The 23,701-nt window shown below is 39.9% G+C and overlaps 1 protein-coding gene across 1 annotated transcript in view; it reads right to left on the reverse strand.

The window, feature by feature from the left end:
• Positions 1-23,701, reverse strand: part of KDM7A (lysine demethylase 7A) — a 79,043-nt gene that overhangs the window by 16,892 nt on the left and 38,450 nt on the right. Inside the window, exons 3-11 of the mRNA XM_024991177.2 lie at positions 20,174-20,291; positions 14,485-14,645; positions 12,498-12,639; positions 12,023-12,209; positions 10,881-11,043; positions 6,601-6,688; positions 5,290-5,396; positions 3,960-4,051; positions 614-703 (exon numbers count right to left, since the gene is read on the reverse strand). Of these exons, the coding sequence (XP_024846945.1) occupies positions 614-703; positions 3,960-4,051; positions 5,290-5,396; positions 6,601-6,688; positions 10,881-11,043; positions 12,023-12,209; positions 12,498-12,639; positions 14,485-14,645; positions 20,174-20,291 (1,148 nt within the window). The remainder of the gene's footprint in view (positions 1-613; positions 704-3,959; positions 4,052-5,289; positions 5,397-6,600; positions 6,689-10,880; positions 11,044-12,022; positions 12,210-12,497; positions 12,640-14,484; positions 14,646-20,173; positions 20,292-23,701) is intronic.

Here is a 23,701-nt window from a genome sequence, read left to right on the forward strand (position 1 = left end):
TTTCCCAAATACAGCCCTGATCTGAGCCATTAAATTATCAGCATCCATTCCTCCACTTTAACTTCCTTTCAGTTCAAGCTAGACACTAACAGAACCACCTTCCTGAAGAATTACTTTAATTAAAATCCCCTAACACCTAGAATATCTTCTAATAAAATACCTAATCTCAGACTTCATGGGCTTTTATTAAAGGGCATATACCTAACCCAGTTGTCATAATATTTTCAGTTGAGTGGGTCTCCTTGCCCCAACCCTCTTTCCAATCCAACTTCACCGCTTCTTACTCATCTTATACATCTTAACATGTATTCATCTTTGCATTGCAGAAATGAATGAGATCTGAAAATTTTGTTTAGTCTGTATTTTTTCATTTTTGGAGTAACCTGAAGAACCTGAAGTAACCTGGTAACTACATCCTTATTACTTCATTATGATACAATATTCCAGATTTCTCTGTAGGGCTTTGAAACCCTGAGACTCCTTTCAAGATACAGCTCATTCTAGTTCTTCTAAGAATGTCGAGGCTTTCCAATATTTGTAGTGTGGTGGTAGATCCAACTGCTTCTCAAAGTAGATAGGAACCAAGCATTTAGATGATAGTTTCTACTCTTACCTCTATTGCTCGAATTACTTTAGAAAGTTCTTTAATAAGATGTCCAGGTCTAACATTGTCTGGAATTTCAAAGGCATGTTCAGATACAAGCTGTATTTGGATTAACAAAGATAAGACAACCAAAGTTATTTACATTTTAAGATGTAAAAACTAATCAATTTTTAGGTTCTCTAGGTTTTATAAACAAAGTCAAATACCAACAAGCCAGGTCTCAGAACTCATGGAGCTGGTTTCGTATCTTCTAAGGAGATCCTTATTAACTTATGAAATCCTTTTACTTTGAGTTAAACATGGACTTCTCTTACTGTGAATTCTGTTCAATATGGACTCTACACCTCAAAGCCTTCTGTAATTCTAAATACTACTATAATCAGTAAAGAAACTAATTAAGCCTTAAATTTAGTTCATAATACAAAAGGATTTGTAAGGGGAAACACAGGCACTAAAATAATCCTAGCTTCTCATGCTACGTCTAATTCATAAAGTCTTTTATTTTTTTGCTTTTCAAAAGTAAAATAGGAAAAAGATTCCATCAATAGGAAAGAGGAATTGGCGAGTTACTATATCTACTGAAATGCAAACTGCTATCATTGTTTATTATGTCTAATTCCAAACATTAATCTGTTTATCTAAGAACAGGCTTCCCAGGTGGCTCAGTGGTAAAGAATGCACCTGCAACGCAGGAGATGCGGGTTCAATCCTTGGGTCGGGAAGATCCCCTGGAGAAGGCAATGGCAACCCACTCCAGTGTTCTTGCCTGGGAAATCCCATGGACAGAGGAGCCTGGTGGGCTACAGTCCACGAGGTTGCACTGAACAAACTTAGTGACTAAACAACAACAAATCTAAGAACATTTGACCTTTTAGATGCCCTTAACATACTAATTGCTACTCCTGCTTTATATCCTCTCCCTGGTTTTAGCATAATTTGTTAAAACAAACCAATAGTAACAGTAACACTAAGTGCAAACTATGTGCCAGGCTGAGCAACAACAAATTAAATAACAACAACAAAAAAATAACTGAGCGACTGAACAACAGCAAATGTGCCAGGCAAGATACAGTTGAGTACTTTACAAATGTTAACTCATAAATCATTTCAACAACACTCGACAGAGATTCTACTAGGACTCTGATTGTACAGTCGAGGGAACAGACGCACAGGTTGGCGCTTTATTAGCAGCACGGCTAAGACTTGAATCCAAGCCTCTGACTCTGGAGTCCACACCCTGAACCACTAGGCTAATAAGCTGCCTCTCAAAGTGTACTTTAGATGTAATGAATTAACAGTATCTATTATTGACAAATTTTGTTGTTGTTCAGTTGCTCAGTCGTGTCCGACTCTTTTCAACCCCATGGACTGCAGCATGCCAGGCTCCTCTGTCCTCACTGTGTATCAAGATCACCCACGAGTTTAGAGGCTGACAGCCTACTACAGATCTATTATACTAAAATCTCTAGGGGAAAAAAGTTATTTCTAAAAATCTCTAAAGGCAATTTTGATAAACTCACAAGCTTGAGAACAACTCAGCTAAAGCTTTCAGAAGGAAAGCAATTACACAGTTTTTGCAAGATACTCTTTGTTTTTATCCTGTTATATATGATATACTTTTGTAATCCGTTTTTGCCTTTACTTGTCAATTAGATGATGACGTCTCTGACGCTGATTTTATTTTCCTATATGCTTCCACAGCGTCCCTGCTCTAATGGGTATACAACAATGATTAAAAAAAAAAATGAAAGGAAGCATAAAATTATTGGGAGGGTAATCTATTATCCTCAGAGGGTAAAGAATCTTCAGGCAATGCAGGAGACCAGGTTCGATCCCTGGATGGGGAAGATCTCCCAGAGAAGGGAATGGCAACCTTCTCCAGTACGGTTGCCTGGACAATCCCATGGACAGAGGAGCCTGGCAGGCTACAGTCCATGGGGTTGCAGAGTCGGACTCGACTGACAGACCAGCACTTTCCCAGTATCTTTGAGGTGGCTCAGTGGTAAAGAATCCGCCAGTCAATGCAGGTGCTGCAGGTTTAATCCCTGGGTCGGGAAGATCCCCTGGAGTAGGAAATGGCAACCCAGTCTAGTATTCCTGCCTGGAATATTCCATGGACAGAGGAGCCTGGAGGGCTACAATCCATGGGGCCACAACCAGTCAGGCACAACTGAGCACAAGCACACAGAAAGTATCTTTTAAGAGCAGGATTTTTATTTCAAGTGGACAGTTGAGAAATTAGTATGGAAATGTATTTTCATCAGATAAAATATTTATCACTTATTATTGTGTGTAAAGTTCCAGGAAGGAAATAAAGATGAGAAAGTCCCTGTTTTTTAAGAGCTCATAAATGTAGACAATAGGAAATGGACACATTATTTTTGGACATTGCTTTTAAGTCCACTGGCACAAGAGATGCTATGGACGTATAAGGAAAGGACCTGTGAATTCCAAATGGAAAGATCTGAGATGACCTCTTAGAGGTGGTAGGACTCGAATGCAAACTAGACCACGGTTCAGGGAAATGGAAAGCTCCTGCTTGAACCCGGACCTCTCTTTTCCTTTGTTCTTACATAAGACCAGCAGAGGGATAACAGCACAGGCTTTGCAAACACAGACCGAGCTTCATCTTAGCTCCACCAGTTGTCTTGGGCAAGCGCTTACACTCTGAACCTCAACTTCTCCATATTTAAAATGGGGACAACAACAGCACCACAAACTCATTTAGTTGCTCTGAAGAGTAAATGAGTTAGGAAATGCATTTATGGATATAAAGACTAAACACAGTGGTTAGCACACTATGTGAGCACAAAGTTATATATTATTCTATATCTACATGTTAATTTCTTAGTCAATATCCCAGATAGCCTCAAATTTACTTTCTTTTCAAGATTAAAGAAATACCTAGGTACTTCATTCTCAAAAATATAAACAAAAACCAGCACATCTGTATATACTAATAAAACACAGGTTGTACTTCTCAGTTAAAGCATGATTCCTATTCCTTCTACCACTCCCACTCATTGACAAAACAGCATAAGGTCTCTGTTTTCCTGACCTTGCCATATAAAAATTAACAGTTTCCCTGAGGGCTCAGATGATAAAGAATTTGCCTGCAGCACAGGAGACCCAGGTTCAATCCCTGCGTTGGGAAGATCCCCTGGAGAAGGGAATGGCTACCCACTCCGGTATTCTTGCCTGGAGGATTCCATGGATAGAGAAGCCTGGAGGGGCTACAGTCCATGGGGTTGCAAAGAGTCATGGACACGACTGAGAGACTAACAATTTCACACTTTTCACTTTCCTGACCTTGCCATATAAAAATTAAGTTATTTCACCAAAGACAACTACTTACTTCTTTTTTCATCCATAATTTTAAAGCAGTATGCAGCGCTTTCACTCCCTGGACTAGGTAAGTCTGAGGCTGGAAACCATCTTCTCTCAGTTCTGTGGGAATGAAGTTAAGGGGGAAAGGAGTTAGGCTCTGTGGCAAAGTGATTAACTTCTGGTTTTGAGTAACCACCAAATGTCAAACAAGTTAATAGAAAGGAAAAAAGTGAAATAAGAAACAATCAATTGACAAGATGAGAAAGAAAAAGAGAACTACACTAAACACTACTACCTCCATCTTACACAGCAGGACCTCTCTCAAGACACCCGCCTCCACACAGCGCTACAGGTGTGGGATGGGGTTCCTACTGCTTGCTCCTTCCAAAGAAAGTGAGCCCCCCTCACCCCTTTTAAGGAAAGAAACCATGCATGAGTTCTATCATGTAATTCTGTGCATGCTATCCTGGGAAAAGAGTCATTGATTTGCTTCTTTTCATTGTACCTTTTCTTCTTGTGCAACTTCTAAATGAGAAAACCCCCAATGTTTAGAATAGACTTTGCTGTTTAATCTGTTTATATCTCTTCTTCTGGAAGTTAATTATAATAGTAGCACTATTTGCAAACTGACTAGAAATGTAAGACAACACAGAAACTAGATCAACTGTATTCTCACGGGCACAAGTGTAAAGCAAAACTAGATAAAAGTTAGAAGTGACACTGAGTCTCCAACTCGACTGCTCAAAAATCATTAAACCAATACTAAAACACTAAAATCTGAAAAGCCACATAAAAACGTAGCTTTCGTGTTTAAAGGGATATTCCCCCACCCACCCACCACCCAAAACCATTTTTCTTCAGCCACAGATCACAGCCTGACACTAGCCGGTTTGCGCTAACAGGTGCCTTATGCTGGCCACACAATGGTCACAACAGTAACAGCACAGGCACCACCTGACTCTCGGGACAAGAGAAGTGTTCCCTCGAATTTTTTTAAAGCAAATGCTTGGGGACAAACATTAAGTAACAACAGTCCTTGGCTTCAACTGCGTTTTTTGCTAGGCAGGCACTTTTACATGACTGATAATCTGTGCAGGTGACTAGAGTCCCAGGAGAAAAGAACACTTTTCAGTATTACCTGTGTGGTTCCAATGCAGCAGTTCATGTGTTTTTATGACTATGGACTAGAGATCTCCTTATTTGTTAAAAAGATTCTGAACAGGGGGAAATCATGCATTTAAAAAACAACATAGGGACAATTGCCATTATATTTTTAAAAGGACCTCTCTATCAGTGACTTTAAGTGAATTTACAAATATCAGGCATCACGTGAAACAACACAGTGCTCGGATTATTACCTTTTAGGGTTTCCAGCAAGTTTTTGGCTACAAACCAACATATGGCTTCAAAGAAAGGGAATTTGAAAAGATCTGGTGTTTTAAGTCTTTTTTCCATCTCGTAACACCTAAATAAATAAAAGTTGAAGAAATTCAACATTAGCATTTCCAAAGTTAAATGGAGGCAACCAACTTAACTGAAATAAGGCAGCCCGTGACACAGAAGACCAAGGGGGTCCTACACATTGCTCAACACCACACACGTGGGTAGGACTGAGTCGTGATCTGACTCAGGCCTGCCCTTATCAGATCCGACAGTATACTGAAGAATTTACACGGGGCTTCAAAAAGATCACCCCTAGGGATCTGTAGCCTAGTTTTAACAGAAGGAATTTTACAAGGGTTCCACTGTAATAAATACAACGTGTCTAGAAACCAGCTCCCTGCGATAGACAGCACTCCAACATCCACTCGCGGAGTTTTCTTTAGGTCCTTCTAAGCATTCCAGCTCAGGACCAAACTTAGGAGGGGTCAAGGTGAGAAGGCAGAAACCATACGGTGAGTTTTCTGCAAGAGTCCTTGCAGCAGTCCATACAGCCAGGAGCCGTCTTTCCCCAGGGACAGCTCAGGTATAAATAAGATTCACTTGGCAAGTGTGGGACTTTGGCTTAAAGCTTCGTGCCCCATCTCTTGTAATAACTCCACTGATGCATGGCTTCCAGGGTTCTCCGTGGGCATGCCAAGTTATAAGTCAGGAAAGTCAAAAGACATGGCTCCCCACCAGGGATTTCCAATTCTCCCAGTCCTTGTGCAGTTTATCAATGAGGAATCATTTTAGCATAAGCGATGTTGCCTAATAACATTCTTCTCTTATTAGGCTACCAGGGCAAGTTTTTGCCCAAAAGTCAGATTATCATGCAGAAGAGGAAATAGTTGGTAATCCTTTACCACAGCAAAATTAAAACAGGTGTTTCCTAACTTCGAATTGTTCTGTCCCAGCCCCATATGTTACACCTGAGTCTGACCTGATTTAGTTCAATTCTCTCACAGTAAAAAGAGCCAAAGGAGAGCCTATCCATCTCTACAAAATTCCGAAATGTGGGAAGATATTTAGTCTCAACTTGAATAAGTGATTCTTTTTGTTTTAGATTCATCAAGGTGTCCTCCTGTCAAAATTTTAAGACAATGTTTTTTTTAAAAGTTTCTAATAATTTCTCAGGGCCTATCTTAATGAGATCACAATCAAATATGTTGCTGAAATTATTTATTTTTAACTTTTAAGTCCTATTCAAGAAAGGACAAAAAGATCCTTCAAGTGCTGATAACACAAACCTGAGCTGCATGCCAATGTTAAGGTTGTGCAGAAAGTTCCCCCCAAAAGCCATACAGTCCTGAGAAGTGAGCACAGCATGAATCCACCCTGAAACGGTTAAAAGGACATGTCAGTGACTTTTCAATATGTAAACAACACAAATGTGATATCTACCTGTTTTAAGAAACACACAAAAAATCAGTTTACCTCATATTTCAGTGCCAGAGAAGCTAATGTCTATTATGCTCTAAAGATGCAATGATTCAAGTATTTATTAAATGCCTATTCTATGCCAGCCTCTGTGCTGTGTTTCAGATTAACGCATTGACCCAACTAGACAAAATTATGGTGCAGGACAGAAGGAGGTTTTGGTAGTTGTTACTGTTTTCATTTTTTAGCTTAAAAACAATCTAACTTTATGTTAAAGATTTTACTCTGAGACAAGTCAAATCTGGTTAGAGTGAGGCAAGCACGTTTTCATTAAATGAATAACTGGAACTGGCTGAGCCCCTGGCCTTCTTAGTGTCATCCTGAAATGAGTGCCGGTAGGGACCAAGCAGTGGAGAAGGCAATGGCACCCCACTCCAGTACTCTTGCCTGGAAAATCCCATGGACGGAGGAGCCTGGTAGGCTGCAGTCCATGGGGTCGCTAAGAGTCGGACACGACTGAGCAACTTCACTTTGACTTTTCACTTTCATGCATTGGAGAAGGAAATGGCAACCCACTCCAGTATTCTTGCCTAGAGAATCCCAGGGATGGGGGAGCCTGGTGTGCTGCCGTCTATGGGGTCACACAGAGTCGGACACGACTGAAGCGACTTAGTAGCAGCAGCAGGGACCAAGCAGAGGAGGATCAATGGGACTCCAGCCAGGACCTGCCTCTAAGAAAGAAAAGGTAGATCCCCCGTATTTTATCAGGCAGGGTTATGGCCCCACAAATATAAATGTTGGCAATCAGAATGTTATCTTCTCATAAGCCAATGTGTCTCCAAAGTGAGGCTCACTTCTAAGAGATGATGTCTAACTTTTGAAAGAAAGGTCTTGTAGACCAAACATAAAGACGTTATACAAATGTAAACAAATATATCCACATACATTTGCATGGAAAAGTTGACTGTTAAAATAGACGGATTCCATTTTCTTTATACTTTTCATAATTTGATTCATCATTGTTCTGTGATAAAGTTATCTAAAAAAGGCCAAGAAGACTGGATTTCAAGTGGTGGTCATTTGTGTGCTCAAAGGCACAAAGTCTTGAGCTTGACCCTGAAATCACAAATTTGAAGTCTGTGTCGGCTTCAAATTGTGTAGATCAGTGGTTCTCAGTGGAGGAAGCGCTGCCAGTAGAGCGTGGTTTGGAGACTTCAGGGCGGAGTGGGTGGGGCTGTCACAAGGATCAGGAAGCACGACTGTCATCTTGTGAGCGGGAGCCAGGGCCCAACAGGCAGGACAGTGCCACACAGCAAGAAACTGTCCTGCATTAGCCAAGACTTTCAAATATCTGCTGGGCATTCAGACAGGTACAGAATCCGTCACTGACTGAGCCCAGAAACGATGGCTCCATTAATAAGAAACAGCGTCTTTTGCAAGGTTTTGGCACGATTTTCTAGGAACACAACTAGGTAGCTTGTACACTGAAGAAAATTTATCAGCTGCCAAATATTTTGGGGGGAAAAGAAACCACACTATCTATAGCAGTGGTTCTTCAAATGTGGTTCCCAGACCAGCATCAGCCTCAGCTGCGAACTTATTAGAAATGTAAATTTTCAGGCCCACCCCAGAGCTGCTGAATCAGAACCACTGGGTTAAGGCCCAGTGCTCTCTGTTCTGGGCTTCCCAGGCGGCACTAGTGGTAAAGAACCCACCTCCCAATGCAGGAGATGCAAGAGATGCGGGTTTGATCCCAGGGTGAGGAAGATCCCCTGGAGGAGGGCCTGGTAACCCACTCCAGTATTCTTGCCTGGAGAATCCCATGGTCAAAGGAGCCCAGTGGGCTATGGTCCACATGGTCACAAAGAGTTGGACAGGACTGAGCACGCACACACGCTCTGTGTTTTAATAAGCCCTCCAGGTGACTCTGAGGGTGTGTGGAGTTTGAGAACCATTAATCCACACCAATGCTATAGACTCTGAGCTACCCGTCACACACCTGTACTGCTTAGCTGGCCTGTGCATCATCCTGCTTCCAATGCTGCTGTGCCTGAGCAGGGACATTGCAAAATAGTATTTTACTATAAATTACTTCTAATTTCTTTATAATCTAATTAGGTTATTACATCAATTGGGGGGAGGGAATTATTGGTGTTGGAGGTTATACTGATGATAAATTTGAATTTAAGATTTTAAAACAGATATAACAAAATATTTACTACAAAAGGGAGCTTTGGGGGTCCTTAAGGGAGGGGCTTGGCCCATTCACAGTGAAAATACTGATAGGTATCTAGATTTTATAAATTCTGGTAGTTCTAGGCATTTACTCATTCATTTATTCAACACATACTTATTATATACTCCAGAGCCAAAGTAAGAAAGCAGGGCCTGTAACAGATGCTTGCAAACTCTGCAGCCATTAAGGTCACCCAAATCAGAAGAACACAACTCTCAGAGCCACTGGCCTGCAGAACCCATGCCCTGCCTCAGCCACCTCTCAAAATGATATGCCTGATGCCTATACTTGAGGCTGTAACTAAGGCTGAGACTCAATCCCTTCCTAGGCTCCCTCAGAACATACTCATTTGCCTCCTAATTATCCCAGGACAGCAGCCCGGATTCCTACAGCAGACTTGGCCTTCAACATCAGCGTAGAGCTGACCAGTTAAAAACTGAAGGGAATTTCATCAAAGTTTTAAAATTTTGTGCAAAGGATATTATCAAGAAAGTGAAAAGGCAACCCACAAAATGTGAGAAAACATTGCAAGTCATATATCTGAAAAGGGTCTATTCAGAATATATAAAGAATTCCTACAACTCAACAATAAAAAGACAGCCCAACTTAAAAATGGGCAAAGGCTTTAACAGACATTTCTCCAAAGAAGACATACAAATTGCCAATATGAAAAATGCTTAGCATCGTTACTCATTAAGGAAACACAAATTAAAACCACAATGAGATACTAGTACTTCACACCTACTAGAATGTCAAAAATAAAGATAAACACAGTGGTGGTGAAGATGTGGAGAAATTGAAGTAACTGTACATTGTTGGCAGGAACGTAAAATGGTACAGCCATTAGGAGAACAGTTTGGCAGTTCCTCAAAAAGTTAAACATCATTAAACCATATGACCCAGCAATTCCACTACTAGGTATAAACCCAAGGGAAATGAAAACAAACCTCCACACAAAAACTATCACACAAATGTTCAGAGCAGCACTATTCGTAACAGCCAAAAAAGTGGAACCAACCCAAATGTCCATCAACTGATGAGGGAATAAACAAAATGTGAAACATCCATGCAGTGGAATATTATTTGGCCACAAAAAGCAATGAAACACTGATAAGAGATACAACATGGATAAGTCGAGTAAACACGATGCTAACTAAAAGCAGCTGGATACAAAAGGTCACCTATTACATATGAAAGGTCCAAAACAGACAAATCCAGAGACAAAAGAAAATCAGAGGTTACTAGGGGCTGAGGAGGGGAAATGGGGAGTGGCTGCTAACTGGCACAGGGTTTCTTTTTGAGGTGATGAAATGTTCTGGAATTAGATAGGGAGAAGGTTGCACAGTTCTGTTAATGTACTAAAAAGCACTGAATTGTACACTTTTAAAGGGGAGAAGGCAATGGCACCCCACTCCAGTACTTTTGCCTGGAAAATCCCATGGACGGAGGAGCCTGGTAGGCTTCGGTCCATGGGGTTGCTAAGAGTCGGACGTGACTGAGCAACTTCACTTTCACTTTTCACTTTCATGCATTGGAGGAGGAAATGGCAACCCACTCCAGTGTTCTTGCCTAGAGCATCCCAGGGACGGCGGGGCCTGGTGGGCTGCCGTCTATGGGGTCGCACAGAGTCGGACACGACTGAAGCAGCTTAGCAGAAGCAAAGGGTGTGTATTAAGGTATGTAAATTTTTCAAAATAAAAATGAAGGCAAATGACATAAAACACAATGCCAAAACAAGTCGAACCACAAGAGAAACCCTCTAAGGGACAAAGATGTGAAAAGTTCAACACAAGAATCATCTCTCAGGCTATGCAAGGCTACTTTCCAAACATGTTAAACTCAGAGGTTCCAATCAAAAGCTGACTCTGTGATGAGCAATCGCTATGGGGAGCGGGGATGGGATTAAAACCTTACCTGTAGGAACAAATAAGGTATGTCCCTGCTTTACCACACATTTGTAGCATTTATCCACCTTATCTCCAAAGAACACTTCACTCTGGGTCACAGATGAACTCCAAGATTCATAGAGGGCCAAATTGTCATCTGTTGGCTTTATCAAATAAAAAACCTTCTCGCCCTAGGAGGAAGTAATCACACTATTTTTGAAAAAGGAAATGCCATTCTCAGGGTGGCCTATATTGATGCAATTTCCCAATACAATGTTCTAAATTAAATTAGATAATTATCAGATTTCTTAGGCTCAGAAAGACATATTTCACATGCCTGATCAATAGCTACTGCCTTTAATAAGCACCTCCACAGGTACTAATGCTCCCCCTCCCAATACGACAAGGGGTCAGTACAGTTGTGATGGAGAAACAGTTACAGGAGAGGAGGGTAAAGAATCACCAGCATCCTACTGATCTCATGTTCAAGGTGTAGAAGTAAATACATGTTAACGGGCCCCAGGTTACAGAGAGTCATCTCTGCAAACTCTGCCCTTTCTCCTAAGACCTATAACACTACAGCTGTTTTTAAAGACTTATGAACAGACTTTCATAAGTGAACTGACCCTCTGCTTTCTTGTGAAGCAAAGGAAGAGGAGCTCGAGGCACAGCATCAAACAGAGTCCAGAGCGTTGCTGATGCACAGGCACGTGGTTTAGACGAAGATCTGGTTCTAGAGCAACAGTGTCCAAAAGAACTTTCTGTGACGATGGAAATGTTTCCTATCTGTGCTACCCGATACAGTAGATGTAAAGCCCTAAGTGGCTACTGAGCACTTGAAATGTGGTTAGTACAAATGATGAACTGAATTTTACATTATGTTTCATTATTTAAATTTAGCCCCATGTGCTAAATGGCTATTGTATGGAATAGCACACTTCTAGATAAAACAAGGTGAATATACGCTCTCAAGGAGAATTTGTTATTTTATGGGCATTCCTGACTTATCCAACTAGCTGTCTTTAGCCTGACCTTAAGATCAGAAGCAATTATTACTATAATTTTGCTCCTTCTCAGGTATCTGACTCACGGATTGACTGGTAGTTGACTAGAGGGAAGAAGCCTATATGTTTTTGCGGTTCAGTGAACAAAGAAATACGCCAAGCTTACCCAGAGGACATGGTACCAAACTGAAGTCCCACCAAAATCAATGTGGAAATCTGTGTAGCTGTCTTGAACTCCCATTAAGCAGTATTTCTGAACAAATGGCTTGGGAAAGACTGAATCATCTGGCCAATAATTTTCCACCCAGGAAAGTTTTCTGGCTATATCAGGAACCTCCACCAATTCAGACATCCTTTAAAGAAAAAAACAGACACACACAAACACACACAACCACATCATGCAAATTAAAACTTCTTGAAACTGCATCTCCCATCTCAACCCCAACCAAGAAATTAATTGGCACTCAAGGCTAACAAGAACACTTCAAGTCTGAGCGTACCAAAGCGAAATGTGCAGCAACACAGCTGTGTCTCTGGACCTTTAGGAGTCACAGTTCTGTTTCTTACCAAAATAAAGTCATCATTTAACTACATTTAGCTAACACTCACAAGGTTAAATAAAAACACCCAGCACTACTCACTTTGTATCTGAAAATTCAAGGCTGATCACATTTAACACTTTTGGTCTGTTGGGATTCGTGAAGTATTTCACATAATTGTGAAGTGTCATTTTGCTGTCTGCCTGCCTCGCCACATCAATGACATCTATCACTTTGTCACCACCTGCAGAGAAAAATTATAGCCTTATTATTGTGCTTAAGAGTTTCATCAATAGATGCCCTAAACAAAAATATTTTAAAGACCATATTCTGCACATGATAATTAAGCCATCTGTAAGAACTATATAGCCTAGACAAAGACTCTTCCTATATCCTTACTTTTTTCCTATATCCTTACTTTTTAAGTCCAACTGGAACTTCTGAACAAAGGAACAATTTTTGAAAGAATAAAGCAATTAAGACAGAGCTGCATAATTAACACTGAGTGTAAAAATTTATGTGTTTACAAAGCTTTCCATACAACAATGATTTCTTGTGCAGCTTATGACAAAAATGCATATTACACTGGTAGGTAAAAACTGTGCCACATGTTCTGGCTGTTAATTCCTGGTCATCAAAATTATAATTAATAATTCTACACAAAATGTGGACACAGACTTTTCTCTTTTACTCCTTTAACACTTAAGATTCTGAGTCCATCATTTTAAGAAACCAATCAGTCATTGAGGAATTAGTGACAAATTAACCAGGACAAACAATTTCTGCTTGCCTGGTAGTGTCTTCTCTCCTAATATTCTGTTTCAAGAAAAAAATGAAGCAAAAATCAGTGCATATTATTGTCTATGAAATGAGTTTTGAATTGGGATTAATTTATAATTTTCCTATAAAACCATGAGGTACTGCATGCACAACACTGAATCACCCTAAAAACCAGTTAGTTTTACAATGTCTTACAGGATAAGGTGAAATTCAAAATATGGCAATACTTAATCTGAAACAGGAAACAAATAAGTGCCAGTTTCTTACCTGAATGTAACTTTAAACAAGCTAAGAAAGTCAAATAGACTATATTTAGGAGGCAAAACAATTATGTTAACTGAAGCATTTTGCAGTATTAAAAAAGTAGCTATCAAGTAGTGTGAACATTTTACCTACACTTTTATTACACTAGCCATTTATTTTACAATGTTATCTATACAAACAGGTTTACGTGAAACCTCAGCCTCATCTTCTAATTAATCAAATAGTTCAAAACTAAGCTGAATGTGAAGTGAGGCAATTTAACTGGATTTTCTCGGTGAAACAACCAGCAGTGTCAACCAATGGATCAATAAAGGGACAAATTCTCAGATTATTTCAGGCTCAGAAGATAACATAAAGAATAGATAGTTTGTGTCAAGATAGACTTGAGATCTAACCTTCAAATATTCTTTATCTGCTTTGCTGACAAGGAAAGAGATCTACATAAGAGTCAGCTTTCTCTCTCAATACCCTTATGAGAATGAAAGAAGTGCCTGAAAATGTCAACAATAATGCAACAGTTGAAGGGTCTTCTGCCTTGTTTCTTATACCTTTCTGGGACTCAATATAGAACATTAAGTCCAGACATCATTAAATGGCAGTATCATCAAGTCATTAAAGTAAAACTAGGTTTGAAAATAAGCTTCTCTTTTCTAGGCAGCAGGAGGTTACTAAAGCAGGATCCAGAAATCTTGCACCTGAATGCTGCTACCAAGGTCTAGAACTCACCCAGTTTCCCAAAGACTTCTTTTTCATATCTGTAGCTACCTCTCTGTAATAATTTTTCCTAGAAAGTATCAGGAAATTTGATGGCAAAAAACAAACAAAGCAACAGGATGAGGCTGTACAGAATGCTTCCTTCTGTCTTTCTGAAAGTAGGTCTACTGAGAAAAAAGTTTTCAACGTATATGACATGGCATTTCACTTTTCCTGAACCAGAAACTGAACTAAACTAACATCTCTTCATTCAATTTTTAGTATTTTAGGATAATATCAACTTTATTTTTTACCGTGTTTTCCCAAGCAATTAAAGGAATCAAGTTCGTACCTACATAACGTTCCACATCGGTAACAGAAAAAGTTGGTGGAGGGAGCCTGAGTCCTAGATCATCTAATTTGGGGACCATTATAGGGACTTCAAATCCGTGTTTCTCCAGGTATCTTTGTGTCAGCTGGCTGCCATGCATCTTTACAATGATTTCATCGGCACTAAAGAAAACATAAGAGTAAAATGTCATCTTTGCTGGTAAGTTCAGCTAAAAAAAAATCTGGTAATGGATTAATTCAATGCTCTATTATTACCTGTATCAGTGGTTCTCAACCTATCTCATACCTAATTTTCCTTTTAATAACTAATGTTTTATAAAGCTCCTTTTAGTATCCTACAGATAATTGGAAAAATATGTGTAAATTATATAAAATGCCTTAACTATAACAAGAGAAAAAGCAAATTACAGCAAAATACAGATTTCAACATGTAACTATTCAGGTAAACAACACTAGAAAAGATAACAGAATAACAGTCCAGTTCAGTCACTCAGTCATGTCCTACTCTTTGCTAACCCATGGACTGCAGCATGCCAGGCTTCCCTAACAGAATAACGGGATGCCTACAATTAGTCGTAATGAATGGTTGGATTTAAAAGCAGTAACAAGATTAGAAGTAACTCAACACATGCTGCATAGAAAACCAGAAGAGCAAAAGCGAGGGGGTACAATACAATAAGAGCTGGTTAGGATAAGTAAAAACAGATCATATTTTATCTGGCTATAAAATTCTACACAAATACTTATTAGACATCATAAAGTCTCCTGGGACACAGAACAATTTGTGTTTTCCTGCAGACTGGAGGATGACTAGCATCCATAGTCCCTACTCAATGAGACAACGTCCAAATGCCCCAGTTGAGAATTCCTGATTTAAAAGATCATTATCCTCAGTATTTAATAAGTTTTAATACATTAGTCACCTTAAGCCACTAAAAATGGGTTGCCGAACTTCTGGCTGCATTCTTTAATGACTAACCTGTTCTAGGCATTACACTCAAGTGTGGTCTGTCTGTCCCTTTTCACTGTCCCCTCAGTTTAGTTCAGTTCAGTCACTCAGTTGTGTCCAACTCTTTGCTCTTCCATGAACTGCAGCATGCCAGGCTTCCCTGTCCATCACCAACTCCTGGAGCTTGCTCAAACTCATATTCATTGAGTCAGTGATGCCATCCAACCATCTCATCCTCTGTCGTCCCCTTCTCTTCCTGCCTTCAGTCTTTCCCAGCATCAGGGTCTTTTCCAGTGAGTCAGTTCTTCACATCACGCGGCCAAAGTATTGGAGCTTCAGCTTCAACATCAGTCCTTCCAATGAATATTCAGGATTGATCTCCTTTAGGATTGACTGATTTGATCTCCATGCTGTCCAAGGGACTTTCAAGGGTCTTCTCCAACACCACAGTTCAAAAGCATCAATTCTTTGGCACTCAGCCTTCTTCATGGTCCAGATCTCACATCCATTCATGACTACTGGAAAAACCATAGCTTTGACTAGATGGACCTTTGTTGGCAAACTAATGTCTGCTTTTTAATATGCTGTCTAGGTTGGTCATAGTTTTTCTTCCAAGGAGGAAGTGTCTTTTAATTTCACCATCTGCAGTGATTTTGGAGCCCAAGATAATAAAGTCTCTCACAGTTTCCATTGTTTCCCCATCTATGCCATGAAGTGATGGGACTGGATGCCATGATCTTAGTTTATGAATGTTGAGTTTTCAGCCAGTTTTTTCACTCTCCTCTTTCACTTTCATCAAGAGGCCCTTTAGTTCCTCTTCGTTTTCTACCATAAGGGTGCTGTCATCTGCATATGTGAAGTTATTGATAATTTCTCCTGGCAATCTTGATTCCAGCTTGTGCTTCATCCAGCCCGGCATTTCGCATGATGTACTCTGCACTGAAGTTAAATAAGCAGGGTGACAATAGTCTGCCTTGGTGCACTCCTTTCCCAATTTGGGACCAGTCCATTTTTCCATGTCTGGTTCTAACAGTTGCTTCTTGACCTGCATACAGATTTCTCAGGAGGCAGGTGAGGCGGTCTGGTATTCCCATCTCTTTAAGAATTTTCCAGTTTTTTGATTGTTCCCTAACCATAAATCAGAGATCTCTAAAAATGGAGATAGTCTCAATTTTATATTTCAAATGCTCACAGAATTGCAGCTGCTATTCATTGAAAGTTAAGGGCAACATTTGCATCATAGGTTAAACACAACAGTTTCCTTTTTTACAATCAGATCTTAGCTATCTTGATGTCATCTGTAGCCTAGCTGTCAAGGAGATAAAAGGAGAAACTAGGTTTCTGAATTACTGAGCTCAGATCATCCCACCTTCTCAGTAACAGAAGGTCAGTTTAAGGCCTTAAAAAAATCCAGACAGACTTTTCTTGGACAGTCATGTAACTAGAAGGCTTAGAGCTTCTTTACCTGACTCACTGAGTTCTGTACTGCCTTTTATTTTCCTCTGATGCCGGGAGCCAGGGTGAGGAACTCTGCCCATGGCAAAGGTCATGAGGAAGGAGGCTCGGCATACACAAAGGCGGGATCGAGCCTCAGGAATCCCCCTGGAAATTCTCGAGCATCTACCCCCAAAACCAGAGTCTGCCTACTTTACTGCTTTGTGCTCTCACCTACACCTCTGACTTTATGGGGGGCTGTCCCCCACCACCTCTCTTGGAGAAGGAGTTAACTTAGAGCTCCAGTTAATAAAAATTCCTGGGCGTCACAAGAGTGTTTCAACCTACAAACTCATCTGAAGGTTCTCTAGCCTGCCTAACAGGCCTGTCCGGCAACATGTGATTGTTCATAGCCTCCCAACCGTGAGAGGCACGAGATGCTCTAAACTTTCTAAAACAGATTCTTTTGAGAAGTTAGAAAATTATTAGTATAGTATTAATGGGCTAGTTAGGAATTATACTGGTGGAGGGTTTCATTGTTGAGCCAATATTTGCTGCTACATCTTCATATCCCTTGCCCCTTATACACATTAATGAATATAACTAACATATAAGATAAATAAGTATTAACCTTGACATTAATCATGTTGGACCTTAGGCTAAGTAAATTCTTTTCTTGATTAGAGCCCACTGCACCTTTGCCCTATAGGAATGCAAATTTATCTGGTGCCTTCAGAAGGTGGTGCCTGACTTAAGAAAAGTCACCTTTGGAGAAAATAAGTTTTCTGGTTGACTAATCATCATCAGAAAGGGTCATAAAATGTTAGCAGGCCTCTTGGCCAGAAGATGATGTGAATCACCTGAGCACTTTGTATATCAGAAGGAATGCAGACAAAAAGCGTGGTTTCAATAAGGGTCAGGACTGCTGACCCCACGTGACTTTGTATTCTCCACTTATCTCTATGTATAACTCAAAGTATAAAAGCGGACCTGGAAAATAAAGAAACAGATCAGTTCCTGGAAAGACTGGTCTCCTCATGTCGTTCTTTCTCTCACCTTCTGGCTGTATTCCCGTCTGGAGCGTAGAGGCTCGTCAAGCCTACTAATTTTGCCTGGGCTTCTAAGATCTGACCAGGGAGGCCTTAGTGTCTCCTCTCCTTTGGGAGAACGGGAGGACGCCTGCGGCCTACGTAGGTGGCGCAAATTCCTTGTCTTGGAATTTTATTGCTTTTCCACGTAAACCAAGTTATTCAGCCTCTTTTCTCCACTGAATTTCTTCGCTGAGCTATCCCTATTTAACCACTCTTTATATCTCTAATTAATACTTAGTCAAGCTATTGTTTCCTGATCGCTGACGCCGTCTCCCCTTTGAATTCCCTGGATCCACCGGGGCTGGACCCCGGCACTCTGAGAAATTAACAATTTCTCAGAGGAAATTAACAATTATCAGCCTCTGAGAATTTAACAATTCCTTAAACTCCAATCTACGGGAAAATCTTAAATCTCTTGTACTCCCTCATCTTAAATGTTTGGTGTTTTACTCCTCCAAAGTGATCAAAAATATATAGGTGCAAGTGCTTAAAAATATAGGTACATCATTACTTACAAGAGAAAAAAACTGGACACTATACCACATGGGATAGTTAAGTAAACTATGGTACACATATATGGTACAGACACACACACACACACAAACTATGGCACACTACACAGCAGTTAAAGAGTGAGATAAACCTGTGTATATATACGGAAGGGTATCTATTAAATATAACAGTAAAAAAAAGCAAGTTGCACAACATATGTGTAACATAACCCCATTTTATCTTTTAAAATTAGAAGTGTATATACATCACACATCTGTACACACAATTGTTTTTAAAAATTATCATTTACATAAAAAAAGGATCCGAAAAAACTTCAAGTCTTAAAATAAGGGTGGAGAAGATAACCCATTCACTTTATTTTACACATTTCTATGCTAATCCCACTGAATATGTGTGATTTAGTTAATTATTGTCACTCTGCCTGTGGAGGTTTATGGAGTTAAACAAAATAAAACCAAGACCTTTAATTAATAATAAGTACAGTGTAGACGTTTGTGACCATCTCTATAATCTGTATTTAACTCGTTGTGTTTAACACTTTGGCAGAGAAGCCACAGGAATCACTGGGCCAGGACTTTTGACACTACTCTTTTGAGTTACAAACCTATTTAAAACAGTGAAAGCTATGCCCTCTCTCCCTGAAAAATTCACATTCACACATCAACAATAAATCGTTTATACAGTTTTAAGGAACTCACAAGCCTCTCTGAAGCCAGCCTAGAGACACTGGCTGAAAACTTGGGCTCCAAATCAATCAATGAAAATAGACATTTCTCCAATGACTTTGATACTGATAAAAGAGAATATTTGAGAACAGGGCCCTTAATATCACAAAAAGCACATGGAAATCACTGTGTTTCATATTTTTTTCTCTCTCTGTTACCTGTGGGAACCAACAGAAGCCGCTTCATTCATGCTTCTGTTTAAGGAAGGGGAATGGCCAGGAATCCTCAAGATTACAAAGAGCAAGGGTTTTACACTTACAGGATCTGAAATAATTCCATAATAGGCTGCAGGTGATATTGTGATTGAAATTTAAATTGTACTTCCCCTTTTTAAACAAGCTTGGATGTGATTCCGTGTAAAAAGCCTATTAAGCATTATCACTTTAAATAGATGTCAGGCAGTGAGTAGGAAATGATCTAAATTAGCATGGTTAAATGCTGCATAACGCTTCTGATGCTCTTCTCTTGAGCCACATAACTCAAATACATTATCTTAAAAAAAAAAAAAAAAAACCTAGTCTTGCTGCCACCAGAGGCTGAGCAATGGCTGTGAGGACTTCTGGCAGAAGCAGGGTGGAGACAGACCGGAAAACAACATAAGGGAAAAACAGCGTGAAAATAAGAGGAGGCGAGGCAAAGAAGGAGGAGGAGCAGCAGGCGTGCAACACAGGGAGCCAAGCATGGGGCCCAGGGCCGCAGGTCAGTGTGCTTCCCAGGCTGAGACCTACAGTTAAGAAGCACGTCTGTACACAGCGATCCAGTACACATACATGTAACAAAACTGCCGCGAAGCTATGCTTATTCACTCTATTACTTGCAATGCACCAAAATTGTCTCTTCTATTTTATTTTCAAAAAGTAAAATTTGGTTGAGAACAGTAATGGCTTGCAACCTGAAGCTTGAAAACGCTGCTTTAGATAATGTCACCTTATTAGGTAACATTCTTAAGCGTTCTTTGGTCATAACAGGGTTCCATACCTTGGGAAGACTCGAGAACGTAGTTCCTTCACAAAAGTTCTAGTTCCAGCCTGCACTGGTTTGGAACCATCATCAATTTCTGTGTAGTCATGCCTGTGCCAGTTCCTCCTCTTTTTCACTGGATTTTGAGAAGATTAAAAGAAGAAAACATCTCTGTAACTAGTGGTACCACATACTTGGTATCATTATAGTCTACATAATCAGAAACAATTGTGAAGTACAATAATACTCACATTTTAAAATGTATTCCTAAGGCTGAAGAATTAAAATTTACTTTATGCAATGTTGCAACTATAGGCAGTGAACTGTGGGGTTTAAAAAATCCTTCTACTACTACTACTATTATTATTATTCTGGCCACACCTCATAGCATGCGGTATATTAATTCTCCGACCAGGATTCGAACCCACACCCCCTGCAATGGACCCTCGGAATCTTAACCAGTGGACTACCAAGGAAGTCCCTTAAATCTACTTCAAAAATTATTTTAAAATTAAATCAAGGAATTCAAATTAGCAGATTGAGCCTTTTATAATACCCATATTTATACATATTGTAAACCTCACTACTATTTAAAATCTTGACTGTCACTAGAACATTAGGTCATAACATGATTTTTATAGATCATCCAAATCAGTCTCTCAGGACAGGGCCTTTGATCTCACATCAGAAATCTATTTTAACAGCACAGTCACTTCTCTTTTATGTCAAGATTTATTCCCAAAATAAGCATGGTTACCCTGACACAGGAACAGCATCATAATATAAGGAGGACAAGTGAGATGACAGAATAAATCCCGGAGGGTTCATTCTAAAGCTCAGATCCTGCAAGTCTACAACTCTGGGAGGCTGAAACTTGAGTAGGCACAGCAACGAAAATCAGGACACTTGGCTTTGACTCCTAGTTTAGTCACAACTTACTCTGCACATGTGTGTGCATGCTCAGTTACTTAATTGTGTTTGATTCTTTTGCAATCCCATGAACCGGAGCCCACTAGGCTCCTCTGTCCATGGAACATTCCAGGCAGGAACACTGGAGTAGGATGCCATATCCTCTGCTAGGGCATTTTCCTGACTCAGGGACTGAACCTGCATCCCCTGCGCTGGCAGGCAGATTCTTTACCACTAGTGCCACCTGGGAAGCCCCAACTTACTCTGCAACATGTCCGGGTGCAGTGCCCTCGATGTGGAAATGAAGGGGAAATGTTCTGTTTTTCAGACTGTGCTGCAGAACCCTTAATAAAAGGGAAGATGGGGAGGAGACTGAGGTAGGGGCTCTGTACCTCGTTCATTCCTCTTTTCATCAGGGTGGAGCCACCTGCACATCTTTTGTGTGGCATCAAGGTAAGATTTCAGTTTTACATCTTTTTTTTTTTTAATTTGAAAATCACTTTTAAGCCTAAAACTTCCATAATTCTGGGAAATGTATGTGAGTGAGTGAAAGTCGTTCAGTTATGTCTGACTCTTTTGAGAGCCCATGGTCTCTACGGTCCATGGAATTCTCCAGGTCAGAATACTGGAGTGGGTAGTGGTTCCCTTCTCCAGGGGATGTTCCCAATCCAGGGATTAAACCCAGGTCTCCCTCATTGCAGGCGGATTCTTTACCATCTGAGCCACCAGGGAAGCCCAGGAAATGTACTGATGTCCGTAATTTACTTAGATGGAATCAAAAAATAAGACGGGCAGTGTACAGTGGGATAGTTAATGGACAGATCTAAGTAATGTGAAATGTTGATAGTGGAATCTAGATGGTGGGTTTAGAGGTAATATTCTTTCAACTTTTCCTGGATATTTGAACATTTTCATAATAAAACCTTGGCAGGGGTGACAACTCTATGAGTTTAAGTTATTTCAAACCCTTCACCTTACAAAGATCATAATAATAAAATACTGCTGGATCCTCATACAGATAAGGACAAACCACACTTAAATAATCAATAGGGGTAGAAATCAGGTTCCTTCATATCTAAGTCTCAAACAAGATTCCCAAGTAATTTATGGCAGTCAGATCCTCAAATGGAAGACAGTAAATCCCATTTAAAAAAAAAAAAACCTCATGGAAAAAAACCGACAATCATTAAGCAACCTTCCTAGAAAAGACCATTAAGGCATCCTTCGTGTGTGTGTGTGTGTGTGTGTGTGTGTGTGTGTGTATTCTTTTTTTCCCTCACTTAAAATCACTTCTAGGGAATTCCCTGGCGATCCAGTGGTTAGGACTCTGTGCTTTCACTGCTGTGGGCCCTAATTCGGTCCCTAGTTGGGGAACTAAGATACCGTAAGCCTCGCTACACAGTCAAAAGACAAAACAAACAAATTTCATTCCAGGCTTTTTGCTTACATATACATAGATATATAACCCCATTTTATTTTCAGCTGGGATCATAATATTTATGCTTATCTTTACTATCATGGACATTTTCTCCTTATTACATGTTCAAAAACAATTTAAAGGCTGCCTAGAATTTTAAGATGTAAATGAAGATGCATCTTTAAACAAAGATGAAATTAATATTTATATACATAAATCTGTTTCTGGCTACATACTACAAAATTGCCTCCAGAAAAGTGGTAGGTAACCCATTCTCACCAATATATATATAAGCAACCTGGCCAACAGTTGGAAAGAGGGAGGAAGGGAAAAAAGAAAAAGAACAAACTGCCCATTTGAAAGTTAATAACAATGTTACATTGTTTTAATTTTAATTTTGGTAGAACAGATTAAAATTAAAACAGATTGGGATTGGACAGCTACGGATTCAAACTCCAGCTCTGCCAAATAGCTACATCAAAGACCTAGTAATATCATTTTTCTCACATCAAGGTGTTACAAATATCAAAGGAGATAACATAAATCTATTAACAGTACTTCTCAGCACAGTGTCTGGGGCAACCAATAAGCTGCCAATTACTTTTCTTTCCTTTTAAATGTGTTGACTTGCAGGATATTAACAGAAGGCTACAATGTCCTGTTGGACCAACATCCTCAACACTTCAAATCAGTCACTGCAAGAGCTGACTGAATTTCTTAAAGGAAGGAGGCCAGCGAAAGAATATTTTAATAGTGGTCATAGGGAAAGGAGAGAAAACTTTGCATTTGGATTGCATGTGCCTGAGGAGCACTGAGAATATGTGTTTAAGTATTGGGCTGGGTTTTTTGAGACTGGGCCTCGAACAGAGTTCTTAATTCCCATTAAGAAGGTAAAGTCTAAATTCACCATATTAATGAATATTTTACTGTCTGAATGGAATCTGTAGTAAGGATTCCTGAGAAACTCTGAAAGAAACAGGAAATCTTTGGTAGCAAGTAAGAGAGGCTTAAGAGCAAGACAGAAAATGTCCAAAAGGGATTACCCAAACTAGGTGTGAGGGTGAAGGGCGGGACGGTGGGACCTTAAAACGGGATAAAAACAGATTGCTGGATCTGCATTGTCCTCATGGCTACTCAGAGTCGGACTTATTGCCCAGAAGACAATCCATGCCTGATCTTATGTTATTCAAGGATGAGAAGAATATGAAGGGGCAGGTAAT

Source organism: Bos taurus, chromosome 4, assembly GCF_002263795.3.
Source record: "Bos taurus isolate L1 Dominette 01449 registration number 42190680 breed Hereford chromosome 4, ARS-UCD2.0, whole genome shotgun sequence".
Taxonomy (NCBI): domain Eukaryota; kingdom Metazoa; phylum Chordata; class Mammalia; order Artiodactyla; family Bovidae; genus Bos; species Bos taurus.